This window comes from Spermophilus citellus (genome assembly GCF_964194105.1).
Source record: "Spermophilus citellus genome assembly, chromosome: 17".
Lineage (NCBI taxonomy): Eukaryota > Metazoa > Chordata > Mammalia > Rodentia > Sciuridae > Spermophilus > Spermophilus citellus.
In genome coordinates this window covers 2,297,807-2,319,445 of record NC_138199.1, presented here as the reverse complement: position 1 = coordinate 2,319,445, position 21,639 = coordinate 2,297,807, and the positions used below count along the sequence as shown (strand labels likewise).

Below are 21,639 nucleotides of genomic sequence, written 5' to 3'. Positions count from 1 at the left end.
ACCTACATCCGGCGGCCCCTGGCCTCTAGACCCACCGCCGCCAGCCAAGGAAAGGTAGGCCAGGTCAGCTGGCGGGTCTGATGCCGGTGCCGGGGACCAAAGAGACAAGGCTGTTAGCCGAATCCGAGGGAAACTGCCGCGTGGCCCCCTCGGAACCTGCCAGCTCAGCAGCCACCGTCCCTGGGACTTGTAGTCCGCGGCTCCTGGGGACGCCGTCGTTGAGTTCCGCCAAGACGCGAACGGGAACTACATTTCCCACAAGGCCGGGAGAAGTTGGGGTTACCGAGAAAGCGCTCCGGCTGGTGGCGCCTTCCAGGTGCGATGGGGCCGCTTGCAGGAGCTAGTGGCCGTGCGAGGCCCCGCGCGTTCTCCCTCGTGAGGCGGCCCGCGGGTTAAAGGAATCGCGAGCCGGGGAGCCGAGACTATGAGCAGTTCGGTGGCGGGGCCGGACTGCTGCGGAGGCCTCGGCAATATTGATTTTAGGCAGGTACTGGTCTAACCCGGCGGCCACGAACACCCGCCCAAGAACTGGCAAGGCCTGCGGAGTGCGGGCGGGCGCCGCCTCCAACGCTTGCTGGGCGGGGCCACGCTGTTACCAGGCAACGGGGGCGGGACGTGTTGGGCGTGGCAGCTGGATCCCGGAAAGTTGGCTGGTGGGCGGGCACGTGTGTGCGTGAGTGTGCCAGTTGTGCATCAGCCCCAGATTTCGTGTCTCAGAGGGTGGGGAGTTCCGGAGGTTGTGTGTATGCAAGGATGTCTCTGAGATTATGTAAATCTTTGGAATTGTAGGGGCAGAGTTACTCTGAGTGTGTGCCTGGGAGTGCATGCATGACTGAGGCTGTATCAACGAGTGTGTAACTGTGAAGGAGACTGAGCCTGTGTGTCTTGGGGGCATGCTGTGTGGACGGCGAGAGCATGTGGATATTTGGGAACTGTGAGGATCCCTGCTCCCCTTCCATCTCAGCAGCCACCAAGAAGTGTTTGGAATCCTGACCCCTCCACAAGCACTGGCCCTGAAGGGACCGCAGAGTGATACTTTCCTGGAGGGGGGGACAGTGTTGTATTGGGATGGGGATGGGGGAATGGGTCCTGGAGCCTGGGGACTTGCTTGCCCCTCTGCAAAGTCATGGGAGAGTTTGCCTTTTCTGTCGTCTTTCCAAGCTCCTGGTTCAATGGATTTTGCTTTCCTGCAAAATCTTTGCTTCCTATTAGATTGTTCATTCACTTTTTTTTTTTTAAAACCAACCACTCCTTTTTTTTATTGTTGTTGTTAGATGTTGATGGATCTTTATTTTATTCATTTAGTTATATGTGGTGCTGAGACTCAAATCCAGTGCCTTTCACATGCTAGGCAAGCGCTCTACCACAGAGCCACAACCCTAACCAACTCTTTATGGTTATCTTCCAACTCTTTATGGAAGCTGTAAGATCTTATCTAGTTTATTTGCTCCCTTCTTGCATTCCTCACCTGTGTTCTTATTCATTCCTTCACTGATACAGCTAGCATTTCTTGAGTGTCTTGTTCTAGGACAGCAAGGACGGGTTTTTAGGCCTGGAAACAAAAGAACTGTTCTCTGAAGGAGATAAAACTGGTCAATGGAGAGAGCACCTGGTGGAGAGTCCCTATCTGTAGTGAGGTGATTGGGATCCCAGCAGGAGTGATAAGCCAGTGGGGTAGGATTTCCTGCTGGAGGCTAGCAGGTGGACAGGCCTTGGGGGAATAAGAGAAAGCTGGTAGTTGGCCCTGAGGGTGTTCAGGACAGTTGATGTGGACAGGAAAGGAGAGCAACAGAAGACAGGGAGAAGACGAGTTTTCTTGTTTTAGTAAATTTGTCATTTAAGCATCATATCCAGGTGGGTGAGTGGCAGGTTGTATGTGTACACCTTCTGTATCTTCACGAGGTGAACCTATTTATTGTGACCACCCAGAGCAAGAGGTCATCACCAGCCCCAGGAAGTACCCTCAGGATCCTCCCTGGGGAAGACTGATGTCATGTTTGATGGAATCCTTAAGAGTCTTCTACCATCAATGGCCATTAGAGACTCACAGGGCTGTGATTCATCTTTCTTTCTATTGCAATGCTGGGGATCAGTTCCAGGGCCTTGCACATGTTGGGCAAGTGCTCTACCACTGAACTACATCCCCATCCTCTATGATTCGTGTTTTCTACCCTAATACATCACAGATAGAAAGGGCACTGGTTGGAAAGGGGGCTATCATCTTCAGGGTGGAATGCTAGGTGGTGGTTACTGGCCTGTGTTGTAGCCCTCGAAAGGCCAGAGGTGCAGGGGTAGGTGGTGACGATTACCTGGCGTGTGTGAGGAGGGCTTTTCTGCCCTTTTTCCTTCCCTCCAGAGGGGAAGGCTGACAGGGCTGTGTGGCTGGAGACTGGGCGCATTAGGGGGACAGGTCAGGGTGACCCTCGTTGGCTAACATTCTGTTTTTTCCACCGCTGAGCTTTTGGTTCACTTAAGCTTCCTGTTGCCAAGGGATTTTTTTTTTCTTAAAGAAACAGCAACAACTTATATAACATTATGTATGTGTTCTGTGGTTGCTTTCCTTCAATCATAGTCTCTGGGTTTAAAATATGCCAGTTCCTGGCCTGAGAAGACTTTCAATAATTTTCTGAACCCTGTGAGCATCTGAGCTGTAGGTTCTCAGTGCTGTCAATGGAAACATCATGTGTCCCAGCGGGTTAGCTAGCTCAGTGGAAGAGCCCTGGCTTAGCATGAATGAGGTCTGCCCTGGGTTTGATCCCCAGTACTGTAAAACAACAATGTTCTTTTTTAAAGCAGCCACGTTATGTAAAAAGAAATAGAAGAAAAATAATTTTACCAAGATACAATCTACCTCCTGGATCCGCAGTTTCTGCACTCAAGGATTCTATCAACCACTGATTAAAAAGTAAAAATCTCATCTGCATTAAACACATACAGACTTCTTTCTTGTCATGATTCCCTAAACAATCCACATACTAACTAAGTGGCATTTAATTGTGTTAGGTTTTATAAGTCATCTAGTGATGATGATGTAAAGTATGTGGGACGATGCTTGTAGGTTATATATAACCACTATGTATAAGGGACTTGAGCACCTGCATATTTGGGTGGCTTTAGTGATGCTGGAACCAATTTTCTGTCAATATTGAGGGACAGCTGTATTTTACTGCTGTTAAAATATATATGCTTCATCATGTGGCACTATAAGCACTCCATAGTCACATGTAGCTGGTGGCCACTACACTAGTGCCCAGTGCACCTGTTTGGGAACTTCCATCCCTTAACCAGGTGTCAGCTGGCATTGTAATCTTAGTTTGCAATTAATTAATTCATTATTAATTAGTGATCAGTGCTAAAGATGGATCCTAGCGCCTCACACATTCTAGGCAAGTGCTCTAGTTACTGAGCCACTCTCCCAGCCCTTGGTTTGTTTTTAATGTAAGAAAGTCACCCATTGGAGTAAGGAGTGTGTCTGTCCACTGCAGACTCATTGACTGAGGCCTTTTTTAAAAAAATATTTTTGTTTTAGTTGTAGTTTGACAAAATACCTTATTTTATTTTATTTATTATTTATTTATTTTTTTAATATTTATTTTTTAGGTGTAGATGGACACAACACAATGCCTTTATTTTTATGTGGTGCTGAGGATCGAACCCGGGACCCGGGACCCGGGACCCGCCTATGCTAGGCGAGGGCTCTACCGCTGAGGCACAATCCCAGCCCCCTTTATTTTATTTTTATGTGGTGCTGAGGATCAAACCCAGCGCCCCAAGAATGTGCTAGGGAGTGCTCTACCGCTGAGCCCCAGCCCCAGCCCCCAGGGCCTTCTTTTTGCCCTCCCTGCTGTGAGATCCCAGAGCCTGCTTTTCAACCTGTCAGCTACATGCAGCAAGCTGACCCGCAGGTAGCTGGGAGGAAGACCTGCCCATTTGTTGTTCACAAGCAAGGGCACCTCTAGGACTCAGAGGATGGCCCCAGAGGGGGATGCAGGGGCTGGCTTCCTGGGGTACCGAGGCTGGCAGAGCACCCTGAGCTTCTCAGAGCCAGGGCATGGTCCATGTGGTCCTGTTTCAGGCTTAGCCATCAGGGCTCCTCTGCCCATGGGAGCAGGTGGATGATGATGTCATGAATTCAGGTGTCACAAAGTGCACTTTAATTTCTTTTTTTTTTAAAGAGAGTGAGAGAGGAGAGAGAGATTTTTTTTTAATATTTATTTATTTATTTTTTTAGTTCTCGGCGGACACAACATCTTTGTTGGTATGTGGTGCTGAGGATCGAACCCGGGCCGCACGCATGCCAGGCGAGCGCGCTACAGCTTGAGCCACATCCCCAGCCCAAGTGCACTTTAATTTCTTGGATCTGTTTGATGCCGGTAGGAACAGTGCTACAGCAAAGTCCAAAATGAGATAAGGGGTCTGGAGAAGCATTATAAATTATAAAGTGCAGCACGATTTGAGGGTGGTCTTCAGAAGGCAAAGGCCTTGAATGCAGGGAGCTGAGAGATCCTGCCACCTGCACAGCCCCCCTTCGCATTAGGCTCAGTTGGGTGCACCATTGGAGACCAATCCCTTTGGCAGATACGGGGTGTCTTGACTACAGTGTCAGCCAGCTTCCCGTCATTGTGACAAAATACCCGAAATAATCAATTTAAAAGGAGGAAAGGTTGATCTTGGCTCACAGAGTCAGAGTTCAGTTGATGGTTGCTTGTCCCCGTTGCCTTGGACCTGGAGTAGCACAGTACCTTATGGTGGGAGCCCGTGGCAGAGGAGGCCCACTTTCCTCATTAAGGCCAGGAAGCCAGGACAGACAGGAGGGTCTGGATCCCCATGTTCCCTTCAAGGCACACTCCCAGGGACTTGATTCACTTCCACTAGGCCCCACTTCCCAAAAGCTCCATCACCTCCCAATAATGCTGTAGGCTGGTGACCCGGCCTTCCTTCATGGGCCATTGAAAGTCCTCTCAAGGAAAGATGTTTGCCTGTTACACAGTTGTTTAAAAAATCTTTTGCTTTTATCACTTTAGTTAAAATTATATTAGATGGCTTGTTTTGTGGTATTTCCAAGGACATACAGTTTGCCTTTACATATATACACACCTGCGGATTCTTTGAATCGGTCAGGACAGACCAGGGTTGAAGCCTTCCTTTGCTCTTTGGAGTTGGGCAAGTCACCTGAAGTTAAACTCTCAGCTCCTGTATCCCCTGCTGCTGTTGAGATGGTGGTATGGTTTTTCATCATTAGGCTGTTAACATGGGGAATTCAATGGATGTTTTGGGTGTTGGACTAGCTCTGAATTCCTGGGGTGACCCCCACGGGGTCCTGCCATGTTATCCTTCCAGTATCAGTCGCAGTTTTCTTGTAATGTCATTATCTGGTTTTGGTGTTAAGATAATGCTGGCCTCATCAAGCGAATGGGGAAGCGTTCGCTCCTCTTCCATATTCTGGAAGAGGTTGTTGGAATTGCTGTTATTTCTTCCTAAAATGTTCAGTCGAATTCATCCAGTGAAACCATGGGTACTTGAAACCACTGGGGCCTGGCACATTTTTGGTGTGGGTGTGTCAAGGTTTTTAAGGATGAATTCAGTTCCTTTCATAGATGGAGGGCTATTTCTTCTTGAAAGAATCTTGGTAGTTGATGTCTTTCAAGGATTGGTTCATTTCATCTTTATCTGCATTATTGAGTTTATGGGCATAAAGTTGTTCATAATTTTCTCTTATCATTTTCATATTTATGAGGTCAGTAGGGAGGCCCCTTTTGATTTCTGATTTGGTAATTTATGTCTTCTCTCTCTTTTGATCAGTCTGCCTAGAGGTTTACTGATTTTACTGAAAAAAAAAAAATCCAAAAAACCCCCAAACCTCCCTCCCTAAAAGACCCAGCTCTGAGTTTGACTTTTTTCCCCCCTGTATTTATTCTATTTTTCAGTTGGATTGGTATTTGCTCTTCTTTTTTATTTTTCTGGATTTAACTTACTTCTCTTTCTCTAATTTCTTTCTTTTTTTTTTTTTTTTTTGTACCAGGGATTGAACTCAGGGGCACTTGACCACTAAGCCACATCCCCAGCCCTATTTTATATTTTATTTAGAGACAGGGTCTCACTGAGTTGCTTAGTGCCTCGCTTTTGCCGAGGCTGGCTTTGAACTCATGATCCTCCTGCCTCAGCCTTTGAGCTGCTGGGATTATAGGCCTGTGCCACACTGCACCACTCTCTAATTTCTTAGGGGCAAAGTTCACATTGCTGATTTGGGATATTTCTTTACTAATATAAGCTGTTTCCTCTCCACCAAGGTGGATTTAATCCAGTGGCATTGTTCTTTTGTCTATTTTCTGCCTACTTATTTTATCCATCACTGAGAGAGGAGTGTTGGTCCTCAACTAAAATTATGAGATCTGTCTATTTCACCTGCTAATGCTGTTAAATTTTTAACTTAAAAAAATTTTAAGGTGGTAGGGTCTGGCTGTGTTGCCCAGGTTGGCCTTGAACTCCAGGATTCAAGTGATTCTCCTACCTCGGCCCCCTCCTGTCTAGGTTTCACCTACTTTAATCTGAAAAGTAGGCAAACCTCCCTGGCTCACGTGTGGGCACATAGTGGTAATAGCTCACATCAATCAAGCTTGAATGTGCCGGACGCCATGCCATATACTTTCCTCGTGTTGTCTGTCTGATCTCCTTGACAGTCTCATGATGAAGGTTCTGCTCTCATTTCCACGTCAGATAGGAACCAAAGCTCATGAGGTTTGCCCAGGGTTCCCTGCCGGGGCGCTCTGTTTCCTGTCCATCTGTCCTGAGCCTCGCTGAAGCCCCTTGCTGGGGTTGTCATGCTGTTAACTTCCCAGTGAAGGCTGCTGGCTTTTTCTTGTGGTCTCCAACTTGTAGTTGGGCAACTGTATGCAGTACCACCAACCTGCTAGTTTCTGTCCTGGGCCCTGGAAGGTACATTATAGAAAAGGGGCCTGAAGCTCACAATGCAGGAGAGGAGCTGGGAAGAGGTAGAGGAGATCAGGTCTCTCCTGGTTCCTACACCAGGAAAGGAACCCATGTGGACCCTTGATAAGGTGATAAGGGCATGAACCAACAGCGCCTGGCCCAGGACATCTTGATGAATGAAGAATGACTTAACCAATCAATCAGTATCTCCACCTTCCTGAAAGGAGTTATGGATTTGTGGGGTTGGGTGCATCTGCAACCATTTCAGATTTTTTGTTGCTATTGCTTTTCATTTTTTGTGGGGCTGGGGATCAAACCATCAATGCTGCAGGGCCCACCAGGACTGCAAAATGTGCCTGAGGAGTCACAGCCTCTTCTGCCTTTCTGTGCTGGGCCAGACTGTGTCACTCACCTTCACCCACAGGCCTAAAACTTTTTTCTTTGGATTTAAGGTAGTGTTGGGGCCATTCTTTTTTTTTTTTTTTTTCTTTTATGGTGGGATTCAGGAACACCTCAAAGCGATGGTTCTTCCCAGAACCATCCGCAGTTGACTGGTACTGTTGGAGATCGCTCTCACACTTTGACCTTCTCACAAGCCGACCTAAACTTCCCCTGTTGTGATGGTCTTTGCCGTCCAGGGCTTGCTTGCCCTCAAATTCCAGCCTTGTATCGACATGCCTCGGGTCCATTTCCTTTCTCTGGCTCTGCTTTAGGATGTGTGTCTTTTCAGAGGGTCCCCCTAGAAAGCGAGGAAGGTGACATGTGTGTTAAGGTGAAGCAAACAGATGAAGGGAACAGACTGACCTTGGCACCAGAGCACCCTCAGGCACCCAGCACTTTCCCACCTGCTCTTGCCTCTTCCAGAACATGATCCTGGGTGGCCAGTCTCAGCACCCCGTTTCACTCTAGGGAAACCTGGGCTCATATTGGCCATGGGTGGTCCCTCTGGGGAACGGGGATGGGTGGAGCCCTGCTCCCAGCCCAGGCTGTAGGTGCCAGGACCCAGAGTCCTTCCTCAGCCAGGTGGGTGGTCCCCAGTGTAGAGAAAAGGGTCTGGGTGTTGACTTCAGACCAGACATCGTCCCCCACTTCTCCAGGTGTAGGCCTGGAGAAAGACTCTGGCACCGTCTCAGGTCTGTGTCAGGAGTGGGACTTGAACCTAAGGCTGCCCAATAAACATGGCCTGAGTCTGCTGACAGACAGCGGTGTGACATGACATGACGTGACGTGACGTGACGATGGAAGAGGTATGCCTGCAGCGTGAGGAGGGGCAGAAGAGGCTGTGACTCCACAGGCATGTTTTGCAGTATGGATGGGTCCTGTTTGAGGCCCCTGCCCCTTTCTGGGCAGTCCCCACCTTCCTCCTGTCCTTTGATGTATATGGCACATGCAACAGAGTAGTCAGTTGTTTGCTTGCATGAGATCGATGTGACTTTGACTCTCCTGGGCCCCTGCTGTTTGTTTGGATGTCACAATGTGGCTTGTACCTCAGGTGCTGTTGACCCACTGCAAATAATTTCCTGACAGCAGGACATTGCTCTGAAGAGTCCCCAGGGCCCTCAATGAAGTGAAATTGCTATGAGCTTCTTCCTTACAGACCTGCAGGGTTTCCATCACTGAGCCCATTCATCAGTGACCCTGGTGACCTGAGTTATCCCTGGAGCTCACCTGACATTTCCTCCTGGCTCTGGTAGGTCATTCCTCTCCTTTAGTCAACCTCTGATGTCCTTGCAGCCTGTGACCTTGAGGGGGAGTTACTGGGTAGCAGAAAGCTGGGACTTGGGCTGCTTGAATGAGGTGGCCCAGGAATGAGGTGGCCCACGGGCTTGGGGGCTGCCCAGGGGGCCACCCGGGGGGCCACCCAGGGGGCCTCTGACACTTGCTGGGAGGCAGAGTCCCGGCACACACCTGCTCTGCTCATATCTGACGGGGATTTTCTTCCTGCTAATCCAATTTCAGGAGGGAGGTCCACCCTTCAGAGTGGACTTTGGGAAGTGACAGTAATAAGGAAGGGATCTTGGTCTGTCCCTTCTGCCTGAATTCCACTCCCAACCATTAGTCATTCTTTCCTGCTAAGCAGGTGCTTCTCTTAGCAACACAAATTCTCAAGGTAACCCAGGTTACCAGATGGAGTCCCTCCTTCCAGGGGCAGGTTGACCAGGGGCATGGGACCTGGGTGGAGGAGGGAGGGGTGAAGCCATATGCTAGTTTGGACCAGTGTGACCTTAATTGGAAAACCTGGGCAGATGCCAGTTGCTATGGGATCAGCCGCGTTACTTGAGTGCCTTAGTTTCCCTCCTTTACCTGGGTTCCCACAGAAGTCAAAAGAAGCGTATTTCTCCTTGCTCACCTCATCTTCTGTGAGTGCTTGGGACCAAGAAACAGACTTGCTGGGCTGGGGTGGGGCCAGGGCCTCCCCTAGTTGCTGAGACCCACACCTATGGAGCTTCTGTGGGGCTGGCTCTGCCCCTACCTGGAGGGTTAGAGGCTTCTCCAAGCCTCTAACACTCTTATCTGCAGTGGGAATGTAAACAACAGGACTTTTCTTTTAGGTGGTTATGGGTTGCAAGAAATATGTATGTGCTCAGCTTACTGGCTGCCAATGGCATTAGTGACCCCCACAGGTGGGATCATTTTATCTTTGATCCCCCCAGAGTAAGTGAGGGTCTCCTTTGTGGAAACTCAGTGTTGGGCTGAAGGCGTTGAGTTAGATTTGCAAGAGCAATTTGTCCCCAGGGCCTGTTGGGGAAGGGGGAGGGTTCCTACTTCTGCTGCTGAGGAGGGAGGGGAGGGAAGTTCCCTAGCCCTGGAGAGAGAGGCCCGTGTGCCCCTCTCCTGTCACGTTCTCCTCTTCCCCCTGCTGTTTCTCAGGCTGTCACTGGTGAGGAACGGAAGCCTTCCCATGCCCTGGCTCCGTGTCCCCAGACCTTTCCTGCTGTCCCCTTTCACCCAGCTGGGTGGGACTCTGCCCCGGGACTCTGCACTGTCCCCTCATTTCTCTTGGGCTTGTGTAAGGGTATTCTGGCTCTGTGGCTCAGGGAAACCCCAGGGGGCATGAAGCCCAGTGCCCAGGGCATAGATCAGGCTGCTGGCACTGCAATCTCTGTCACGGCCACCTTGTGCCAACCGGGTGAACTGGTTATCTTGGCCCAAGTGTACATTCTTTTTTTTTTTTTAAACTTTTTTTTTTAAGAGAGAGAGAGAGAGAGAGAGAGAGAGAGAGAGAGAATTTTTAATATTTATTTTTTTTTAGTTCTCGGCGGACACAACATCTTTGTTGGTCTGTGGTGCTGAGGATCGAACCCGGGCCGCACGCATGCCAGGCGAGCGCGCTGCCGCTTGAGCCACATCCCCAGCCCCCCAGTGTACATTCTTTCGGCTGCCATCAGCTCCAAGGGTGCCTGAGAAGCTGCTGTGATAGCGCGAGCACGCCGCGTGCTCAGCTGGAGCCTGGCATAGTTAATCAGCTACCAGGGCGTCCCCAAGGGTCCCCCTGGGAGGCGTATTGCCTGGAACCTGGGCTGCTTCCCTCCCTCTGCCTCTCTTGGAAGGAGGACCAGGAGGAGGGCATCTGCCTCATAGGGGATGGGAGGGAACACATTTTCCTCTCTTCTCTCTGCTTAGTGAGAAGTGACTGCAGCCCCCTGCAGATCTTCCCTGTGGGGGACTGCTTTTCACCAAAGCCTGGGAGAACAGAGGAGTAGAGAATTCTGGCTTAGAAGAGCAGTGGTTCTTTAGAGAACTCACCTTTTAAAGTGCATTCTGGGGCTGGGGATGTGGCTCAAGCGGTAGCGCGCTCGCCTGGCGTGTGTGCGGCCCGGATTCGATCCTCAGCACCACATACCAACAAAGATGTTGTGTCCCCCGAGAACTAAAAAATAAATATTAAAAATTCTCTCTCTCTCTCTCTCTCTCTCTCTCTCTCTCTCTCTCTCTCTCTCTCTCTTTCTCTTAAAAAAATAAAAAATAAAGTGCATTCTGGCTAATAATCAAATCTTCATCCATAGAGTTATTAAGTAAACTCCTGTGGGTTATTATTTTTATTGTTTTTTTTTTTCCCTAATGATGCTGGTGCTGGAACCCAGGACGTTGTATGTGCTAGGCAAGCACTGTATCACTGAGCTGTGCCCCTGGCCTGAGCTGTGGTTTTGTGATGCACATCTGCAATCCAAGTGACTCAGGGGGCTTTGGAGGCCAGCCTGGGCAACTTGGTGAGACCTGGTCTCAAAAATTAACAAGAGCTGGGAGGTCGCCTGGCATGTGTAAGGCCCTGGGTTTGATCCTCAGCACCACATAAAAATAAATAAATAAAATAAAGGCATTGTGTAAGAGAAAGAGAGAGAGAGAGCGCGAGCTGGGAGGTCGCTCAGTGACAGAATACCCTGGGTTCCATCCTCAGTACCGCTAGTGGCCACTCATGCTGCCTGTGAGCTTCTGTGCTTGTGATGATGCAGAGGGCGGGTCCGGGTCTCTGAGGACCTTGGAGCCCAGGGCACAGACCCTAGTTGTCTGTCTGTGGGGAGCGGCAGGGAGGCCAGTGCATGGAGACGCATGGAGGGGACAACTGGGGAGAGTGGCGTTGGCAGGGGAGCGTGGGCGGTAGGCTTCATGGTGGACCTGGGTCTTCAGGACGCAGCCCTAGCCACCTCCCTGCACCCTGCTGCTCTGCTCAGTCACCTGCTACCCAGCTGTACACCTAGGGATAGACAGGCCTCAACAAGGCCCTAGGGTGGCCTTGAAGAACTTTAGCCCCTGGGATTCCAGCAACTTCAAGAGGCCCCGGCCATCCCACCCCACATCCCACCCCTGCCATCCCACCCCACATCCCACCCCTGCCATCCCACCCCACATCCCACCCCGGCCATCCCACCCCACATCCCACCCCGGCCATCCCACCCCACATCCCACCCCGGCCATCCCACCCCACATCCCACCCCTGCCATCCCACCCCGCCAGCAGCCCCAGAATGAGTCTTTATGAAGCACAGTGTTTGGGAGATGGGTGAATCCAGGTCCTGTGGCCTTAAAGAGGCCACCCCCTGAGTCCAGAGGGATTTGTTCCTTGTTACTGCCTGCCTGGCTGTCCACCTACTTGCAGAATCCCCACAGGGGCTGCCCTGGCCATGTCTTATCTCCTTCCAAAGACAGATGGGAGCGGACCATAGGGCCACTGAGCTGGTGAGTCCCTTAGAGATGGCTTAGCTCTCAAGTCTTACTGATGGTGAACTGAGGGCCACTGGTCACCAAAAATTTACTCTTTGCATCAGTCAGTGGGTGGGCTAATATTGATTTAAAAAAATTTCTTTTTTAGTTGTAGATGGGCACAACACTTTTATTTTATTTTTAAATATTTATTTTAGTTTTAGGTGGACACATTTTTATTCTTTAATTTTTTATGTTTTTTTTTAATGTTTATTTATTTATTTTTATGTGGTGCTGAGGATGGGACCCAGTGCCTCACACATGCTAGGCAAGCGCTCTACCACTGAGCTACAACCCCAGCCCTTGATATTCAAAAGCATTACAATTCTTATTACACGTAGAGCACAATTTTTCATATCTTTGTATATAAAGTATGTTTATACCAATTCATGTCTTTATACATGTACTTTGTTTTTCTTTGCAATTCTTATTATACATATATACCACAATTTTTAATATCTCTTGTTTGTATATAAAGTATGTTGACACCCAGTTCGTGTCTTCATACATGTACTTTGGATGATGATGTCTATCACATTCCACCATCCTTGCTAATCCCCTGCCTCCTCCCCTACCCTCCCACCACTCTGCCCTATCTAGAGTTCATCTGTTCCTCCCACGGTCCCCCGCCTACCCCACTATGAATCAGCCTCCTCACATCAGAGAGAACATTTGGCATTTGGTTTTTTGGGATTGGCTAACTTCACTTAGCATTATCTTCTCCAACGCCATCCATTGACCTTCAGATGCCATGATTTTATTCTCTCTTTTTTTTTTGATTTTTATAATCAATAAAAGAATAGTCCATGCAGATGTAGTAGTGCATGCTACTGCATCTACTACATCCCAGTGACTTGAGTGGTTGAGGCAGGAAGATGGCAAGTTCAAAGCCATCCCAGGCAACTTAGTGAGACCCTGCCTTAAAAAAAAAAAAAAAAGAACTGGGGAAGTAGCTTAGTGGTAGAGCACCCTGAGTTGTTGAGAGCCCAGTAACTAACACACACACACACACACACACACACACACAGTTGGAGCTTCTACATCAGGGATGATGATTAAATAATTGTGATGCACGTGCAATAAAGACATAAGAGAGGGTGTCCTGGGTGAGAGGTAGAGGAGAGAGGTGGGCATTGAGGGATGGGTAGGAATTTGTGAATGGGGTCCAGAGGGACAGAGGGCATTCCAGGCATGTGCAGAGGTCATTGCGAAAGAGTCTGCCTGGGTGATTGGGGTGGCAGGTGGGATCAGCCAGGCTGTGGAAGGTCTGAGTCCAGAGGGGTTTGTCATTCTCAGAATAATAATAATAAATTATAAACATAATCTCAGGAGGCACGACCCTTCCTTCTGGTGAATGCTGGAATGTGGGAGCCATGGGTAGGTGAGGAGGCTCCATCAGGGAAGGCTCTGGGGGAAAGGCAGGAGGCCACGGAGAATATACTCCTAAAATAAAACATTATAGACATCATGGAGAAGGTCATGATGACAACCAGAAATCGATATTGAAAGTGTCTTACCATTCCCTCATCTTGCTTCTGGGTCCCAGGGTCTCAACTGCAGGGGATCATTGCTGCCAGGGGACATTTGGTTGTCACATGGGGGAGGAGCGCAGCACCCCCACACTGGAATGACCTGGCCCTAAATGCCAACAATGCAGAGGTGGAGAAGCCCTGCTTCAGAGGCAGCCAGTATCATGAAGTTAGTGCACCGTGTTCTGATCTTTTTTTAAAGCACACACACAGAAAGAATATTTAATACTATATTGTGTTGTTTTCTAAAAAATTCTAAAAATTTGTATCTGCTCTGAATGCTGCAACTCTTTTTACTTGGCTTTATGTTTCTGAGAAAGAGCATGCTGTCACATGTAGATGTATCCTATTTAACTTCTGTGGCTTAGCTACTTTATACATGGGTCATGTTTTATTTCTTCATTCTTCTGCTGATAGGCACTGAGATTATTTTTATAATTATTATTATTATTTTTTTGCTGTTCTGAGAATGAAACCCAGGGCCTACCACAGAGCCACAGCCCCCACCCCGCTTAGATTGTCTCTGACTGTTCCTGGTCATTTTTGCTGGAAGCTGCCAGAAACATTCTTGCACATGCTCTTTGCGCTGTGTGTGGAATTCCTGGGATGTGGGGACATGCCTCTGTGGCTTGCAAGACCTCTCTTGTGCCCTCAGCAAGACTTGAGGTGGTCTCTCATTAAGTCTTTCCTATTTTTCCCCAAAGTACTGGGGATTGGACCCAGTGCTTTGCTCGTGGTAGGCAAGTGCTCTAGCATTGAGCCACACACCCTCAGCACTTTTTTTCTTTTAAATGTTATTTGAGATAGTCTTGCTAAGTTGCTGAGGCTGGCCTCAAACTTGCAATCCTCCTGCCTCAGCCTCTTGGGCAGCTGGGATTATAAATGTGCACACATTGCAATAGTTCTAACTTCCTTTTCCTTGATTTCTAGTAAGGATGAGCATTTCTCCTCATGTATGTTGGGCACTCGAGTGTTTCTGGGGCCTCTGAGAGCCCTCATCCCGGAGGGTCCAGGTGGCATCCAGTTCTGGTGTCTCTTCCTTTGAGGAAGCTTCAGAGTCACTCATGTGCTCCTCAGCACCCATGCACACCTCTGCAGCTGCCAGTCTGGCTGCCCTCCCGACAGGGCACGACACAGTTGATTAGGTTTCGGCTTTTTATCTTGTTTTATGAGACTGCAGCGTGGTAACCTTGGCTGGGCTGGATGTTCCCAAGCCTCCCAGCGTGTTCCCAGAGGATAACTTTGTCTCTGAGTTCTGGGGGCTCCTGGGTCCTGGCATTCTCTGGGCGGTGCTGGGCGGGCCTCCTGCTGACGCCGGCTCTGTCCCTGCAGGCAGACCTCTGCGTTATGACCTGGCTGCTGGGCTACATGAACCCCTGGGATTCCAGCCTTGTGGCGGCCGCCCTCACCATCGCTTTCAATCCGCTCTTCTGGAATGTGGTATGTATCTTGTGCCTGACCCCGTCCAGCAGGGTGACCTCGCACGGAGAGGATCACTGTTGTCCGGGGTGACTGGATGGCTCTGCTCTGCCCTCCTCTACCAATGGTCAGCACCCCGTGAAGGTACACTGGGAAGCTCCTTGCCTCGCAGGCCCAAGCAGTAACTCAGCCGCCAGGCCTGCCCTGGGCTGACGTCAAGGTGGCCGAGGGCAGCAGGACTGGCCCTCTTAGCACCACAGGCCCTGCAGCAGAGAGCTGCCTGGCGAGTAGGACTTCACGTGCACCCCCCCTTTCCTTAGTAGCCGTCATATTCAGGGAGTCGATTGCTGGGGCTGTAGGGCTCCCTTCCCTCCCTGCCTTGTCCCACTATCAAGCCATTTTCTTGTGAATCCCCCTCCTCCTGGTGGGCTCCATAAACATTGCTGTTCCCACACGTGGCTTCCTGTGAAGTAGCTTGCACCGCTGGGGTGGAGGTGTGGGTGGCAAGGACAAGCCGACCGGGACTGAAATCAGAAGACAGAGCTGGCTGCACCCTGTTCATTTGTGGGCACCAGGGGACCCATCCAGAGGCCTGAGGGCTCTGTGGCAGGGCCAGGGTGTGTGGGCAGTGAGTTCTGGGCCCTTGGAGCAAGGTGTGGGTGGGGCAGGCCATTGGCTCCTGCAGTGTCCCCCCCAAGATTGCAGATTAAGCTTTTGGGGTGTGTGGCCCTCTCTCCTGTGGCCATCTCTGGAGGGCTGTCCTGTCCCATATTGCCGAGCTGATGGTCCCGGGGCTCAGCCAGTGCTTGGCCTGCTGATGCAGAGCTGTGGACACCCTGTGATCACCCTTGAGGCTAATCTACAGAAGGCCAAGATCCGCGTCAGCAACACACTGTTCCCAGTTGTTTTCATTTAAGGTGAGCCCTTGGTCCCAGGGCAGAGCACGACATGCTTTGCATCTGGTTTATGACTTGGGCCTCTTCTCCATCTGGGGAGAGTGGCAGTGTGTGGGGGCAGGGCCAGTCATCTTAGAGTGGCCACATCCTGAATGTGCTGTCCCTGTTGTCCTGAACGCACTGGCCCTGCTTCAGGAGAGGGTTCAGAGAGGGAGGTCTGGAGGTGGGGTCAAGGCCAGCGAGAAGAGTGAGATCTCCCCTTCCTTTTGAGAAGCCTTGGTCTCCGAGCGTGTGGCTGGATGTGCCAGAGTTGGTCCTAATCTCCGGATGTGGCCTCCCCAGCCAGGGTGGGTGTCTGTGGGGCCTGGCACCTTAGCCTTGTCCCTGCTGTCCCTCACCCCCTGTGCTCGCTCTCAACCTGTGTGCGCATGGCCAGAGTGTGAGACCCTGGAGGGTAAAGATCAGGCTTCTGGCCACTAGAAGTGTGCGAGAAGACCCTTCTGTCATTTTAGCCACTGTGTTTGTGTCCATCTGTTGTAGCAGGTACAGGAAATGAATGCAGGGTCAACAGGCTGCTGATCCCACCTAGAAGATACCATGGCCCTAAGTAACGGGGGGGGGTGTGGGTGTAGGGGTGGGTGGGTGTGTGCATGCTCCTTCCTGTCCACAGCCTCTCTCAGGAGAAGACTGCTGGGTTTCAACAGCTGCCCGGCCTCCCTGTCCTCTGCTCCTACAAGGCCTGGCTGACCAGCAGTTGTTTGAGTGTGTGCTGGTCTCCTCACCCTGGGGACTTGGGCAGCCAAATGTCCAGTGGGTCTTGGGGTGTACTTGGCCATTTTCTGCTGGCCCTCCCAACTGTGTGCTCTTGCACACTTCATTCTGAAGCTGTGTCATGGCCCCCAGGGACATCCAACGTAGTAAGGGGTCAAGGTGCAGTAAGATTTGAGGCAGTTTCCTGTCTGTGTGTTTGTCATAGGTGGATTTTTTCCCCCCACTTTTGGTCATACGTTTTTGATTTGCCTCATTTTTTTGAAAAAATTATTCACTGGAACAGATTGTGGTCATTAGTGGTAGAAAGAGCAAACTCTTCAGAGTTGTTTCAGAATGAGAAAGCGACATAATGTTGCGGTTCAGTGGGCTGCTCCCCTGGGAGAGCCATGGAATGAAATCTGGAGGCAAGAGGAGCTGGGATGAGCAGGGCCTGGTGGCGCACGCCTGTGATCCCAGCAGCTCAGGAGGCTGAGGCAGGAGGATGGCAAGTTCAAAGCCAGCCTCAGCAACTTAGTGAGGCCCTAAGCAACTCAGTGAGACTCTGTCTCTAAATTAAATATAAAAAAGGGCTGGGGATGTGTTCAGTGGTAAGCACCTCTGGGTTCAATCCTTAGTACAAAAAAATCAAACCAAACCAAACCAAACCAAAAAAGCACAAAGAGGAGCTGGGGAGGGGCTGAAGCCTGTCTCTGTGATGAGGTGGTGATTGAAAATCTACCTTGAGAAATAAAGGAGTCTGGTTGCGGAAGCACTGGAAGAACTATTTGTTTATTTTGTGGTATGGAATGGAACCCAGGGCCCATGCATTTTAGGTGTACACTACCACTGAGCTTCCAGCCTGAATCATTACTAAATTCTAATGATGGCCATGTCCAGAGGCCTTGTCACAGACAGGCATCCCACTTGCTGCATTTCATGTAGGATCTCAGTGGACTTTCACAGCACTGCCGTGATATCCCCTTTGGAGGGTGGGGTTTGAGAAGGATGTTAGTCAGTTTAAAAAAACAAACAAACAAACACTTTTGTCATTTATAGATGGACAGATGCCTTTATATTATTTTATTTTTTTATGTGGTGCTAAGGATTGAAACCAGTGCCTCACATGTGCTGGGCAAGTGCTCTACCACTGAGCCCCAGCCCCAGCCCCTTAGTCCATTTTTTTGTTGCTATAACAAAATACCTTGAGGCTGGGTACTTTATAAGGAGGTTTATTTGGCTCACAATTGTGGTGGAGGGTTCAAAACAGCTTGGTGTCAGCATCCTGCTGAGCGCCCTCTGGCCACAGAAAAGGAAAGGGCTTTGTGCTGAAGGGGCCAAGCCTGAGGGTGGCCTTATTTTTTACAGCCTGCTCTTGATCTAACTAACTATATCAGTCCCTTTTCAGGGCATTCCCCAATGACCTGGGGACCTGCCTTCCACTAGACGCCACCTTACAAAGGCTCCTCACTTCCCCACACTGAGGACCAAGCTTCTAGCCCATTAACCTTCGGGGAACAAAATCCAGTCATAGCCAAGCCATAGCACAGAGGTTCATTTGTTCTTTAGATATTTCTTGAGGACCTACTTGAGGGCCAGGCACTGTCCCAGGCATTGGGGTGCACCTTTCTGACCTTATACAGTGGCATTCTGAAGGGGCAGTAAGTAAATACACATACATCCCTGCTATTTGGGGACATAGCAGGCAAGAGACAGAAGGATAGGAGGGGTCGTCAGGAAAGGCCCTTCAAAGGGATGACTTTTGACCTGAAACTGGACTTCCATGGGAGGGTCCCCCAGGTGCCTGAGGAAGAGCCTTCTGGTCAGAGGAGATAGCAATGCAAAGTGGAGGGGCAAGAGCGTCCACACCCACCGGCCTCAGACAGAGGGAGGGTGGAGAGCAGGTTGGAGAGGTGACAGTAGGTGACAGTAGGCTGCGGGAGACTGTGGGGTGGACTTGAGCTGAAAGCCACACTCGGCAGCAGTGTCCTCTGGGCACTGGAGTGGAGCTGGGGGCTGGACCAGCAGTTGAGGCCCAGGTGCTGGGGACCAGGGCTCCTGTTCTAGGACACAGCCTTGGGCAGGGTGGGCTGCCCTATTCAGCTGCAGCACCCTGACACGGGCAGTCTCTCACCCGTGCCCAGCGCCAGTCCTGCTCTGTCCCCGCCAGGCCTCTCCTTGTGCCCTCCTCACTGCACCATGGCCAGGCTGTGTCCTCTGCTCTCTTACCCCCAAGGCCTTCAGAGGGCAAACGCTACACCAAGGGGGCTTTTCAGCCTGTCTTTGGCTGGATCTTTGGGGACAGTTTCTCACTGTAGCCTTGCTGTCCTTAACATCTGGGTCCCTTGCTACCTCCTGTGCCTCTGCCTGACGGCCCCACGTGGGCAGTTACTCGCTGAGGCCCCGCTGTGCGCCAGGCCTTGTGTGTCCTTGGCTGGCTTCCCAGGACAGTGAGCCGTCTCTCCTCCCCGGGTACAAAGACACATGGAGGGCAAGCTGTGGCCAGCGTGCTGCCGAGGGGCCAGGGGGAACTTCTCCTTCTGTTGCCTGGTCTGTCACCCAGCCCAGGTCCAGGCTCTGTGGCTGTGTCTGGGATTCTCCAGGCCCCACAGGGACCTTGGCCATGAACCCCCTGATATGCTGTCCTTTCTCTGTCTCCACAAAAGCCACCTTTCTGGGTGCCAGGGGGACGCCTTAACTCCCTCCTCTCCCCGGTCCCCTCAGTCTGCCCTCACAGACTCCACCTATCAAGAGATGCCATCACCTGCTTCAGGCCCTGCACCCATCAGCCAGGTCTGGGCACCCTCCAGCCCGTCTCCCTCTAGTCGCCCCGAGTGTCCAACGCTCAAAGGTCCCCTGCCTCCTAGGAGGAGGGGTCAGTTCTTTGCCTGGTCAGGGAAGCCCCTCTGCCCTTACCTGTTCCCTCAGTCATGCTGGGTCCCAGCCTCCTCCCGGGCGACCTGTCCTTTCTCATCCAGGGCTCCTTGGAGACCTATGGTAGCCTTTATCAGGTGTCCTCTCTCCACCCTGCCCTCTGGGTCAAGGTCGCAGACCCTACCTCTTGCACTGTAGGATTCTCAGCCGTGTGCCTGGTTTCTGTCCACCAGGGGTCAGTAGCACTGCCTCCAGACATCACCAGGTCTCCTCCCAGGGCATGGTGGCTCAGGTGATCTGAGTGCCCACCACGTACGTCCCATGGCACAGCTGCCATGCCTGGTGCCACAGTTAACTCCTCACCAACCCCAAGAGTGTCCCAAAGTTCCTACTCTACCTCGTGTCCCCCTTTGGGTGTGCTGTGCCCTGGGTAGCAACTGCTACCTGACCTTTTGTCAGGGAGGGCCCTTCACTGCCTAGCCTGGGCACCTAGTGCCCAGTACCGTGCCTGGCACAAACAACGCTCAGGCCGAGTTACTGGCTTCACGAACCTATCCTGGGCTCCTAACCAGGGGAGGGAGGGAGTCGAGGCATGCCTCTGGCATCCTGTGCCAAGGTCCACCTCCATTTGGGACATTTGCCTGTGCACCCCCTGGCTTTGTCAAAAGAGTTGGGATTGCAGGGAAGGGAAGCTCGGCAGTGGTTTGTAATAGGCACAGTCTGGCACCCAGGAGAGTCAGCCAGGACGGCCCTGCCAGGCCAGCCCCCAAGCTCCTCCCGGAGTCCGAACCCCTGGGAGCTAGCGCCTGGGGTCTGAGTAGTGTTCTTGGGCTCCTGATGTTTGTGAGAGTAAGTCGCACGTGTCTTGGTCTTCATCAGAGGTTGGCTTACCACAGACATCCCGCCAATGGGGACGGCACGTCAGGCCACCATGGCGAACTGTGATGGAGGTTTGGAGAGGGCAGCGCTGGGTGTACTTTACCTGCTATATTAGGACCCCGGGGGGGGGGGGTAGCGGTGCCGATTAAGACTTCTGCCTGGACCACAGGTGTGGAGAGGACCGAGAGGCTCCCCCGACTGTGGAACGTCCTCTTAAAGAGCTTTGCTTGTGTCCCTCCATGCCTGCGTGGCTCCTCCTAGCAGGACCAGCCCTGTCTCAGGGTCGGCCTGCAGCCCCTGCCTCGAGGGCGAAGCTCCCTCCCTCCCACCATGCCCCCGCCTTGGGTCTCTCTGAGGGGTGCTCGCAGGGGAGTGTTGGCTGGCATGGCTGCCATGGTCCTGCAGGTGAGGCCCTGTAAGGGTGGCGGGTCCTGTGCCTGCTTCAGGATGGCCAACCTGCCTGCTGGCCAGAGGTGCTCCTCAGTGCAGCTCAAGAGTCCTGCGTCCCCAGAGCCCCGACAGTTGGGCCAATCAGGACCCAGGGTCACACTTGATGGAGAGCTAGTTTGGGAAGAGGTGTCCTTTTCCTCCAAGAAGTTGCGGAGCTTGCTCTGCTGGGCTGATGGACAGGGTCTCCACCGTGGGTTGTCTGGCCCCCTGGTTCCTGTGGTCCTGAGCAGGTGGCAGGGGCTTTGGGGGAGCTTTGGGGTGGCTGGACGGCAGGTGGCGCTGTGGGCCAGGGGAGGTATGCTTTCCCTGGTTCCCAGGAGTGGGGAAGAAGTGACAGTGAGGTAAGAGGAGGTGACATCAGGGAAAGGGTGCCCGCAAGGAGGAGGTGACAACGATGGAGGTCGCAGTGATAGTAGAGGCGGTGACAGCAGGGACAAGGAGGTGGGGTGTGGTCCTGGGCCGTGTCCCTGTCTGCCCTGGCCCTGCCTTTCCCCCCACCCCACCTCCACCTTCATTGTGCCTCTGCTGCTGCCGCCTGCATTTATGACCCCAGACGCCAGCCTGCAGTCTGTGGGTGTCAGCCCAAGACCCCTTGTTGTTCATATCCCCTCTCCTGGCCTTGCCCTCTCCATTTGTAAAAGTAAGACCCTTCCATTTGTAAAGCGAGACCCTCCAGCTTTGAAACACTGTGATCCCCTGCTTTACTGAGGCCCA

General features: G+C 51.6%; 1 protein-coding gene across 3 annotated transcripts in view; it reads left to right on the top strand.

Moving 5' to 3' along the window:
- The first annotated feature begins 295 nt into the window (after positions 1-295).
- Positions 296-21,639, top strand: part of PEMT (phosphatidylethanolamine N-methyltransferase) — a 76,976-nt gene continuing 55,632 nt past the window's right edge. The window contains exons 1-2 of one of the 3 annotated variants that reach the window (XM_081270812.1): positions 296-487; positions 14,993-15,100. In XM_081270812.1, coding sequence (XP_081126938.1) covers positions 425-487; positions 14,993-15,100 — 171 coding nt within the window. In that variant the 5' untranslated portion in view covers positions 296-424. Of the gene's footprint in view, positions 488-8,599; positions 8,621-14,992; positions 15,101-21,639 lie in introns of those variants that run through there. The other 2 variants (XM_081270813.1, XM_081270814.1) reach the window with 2 other exon arrangements.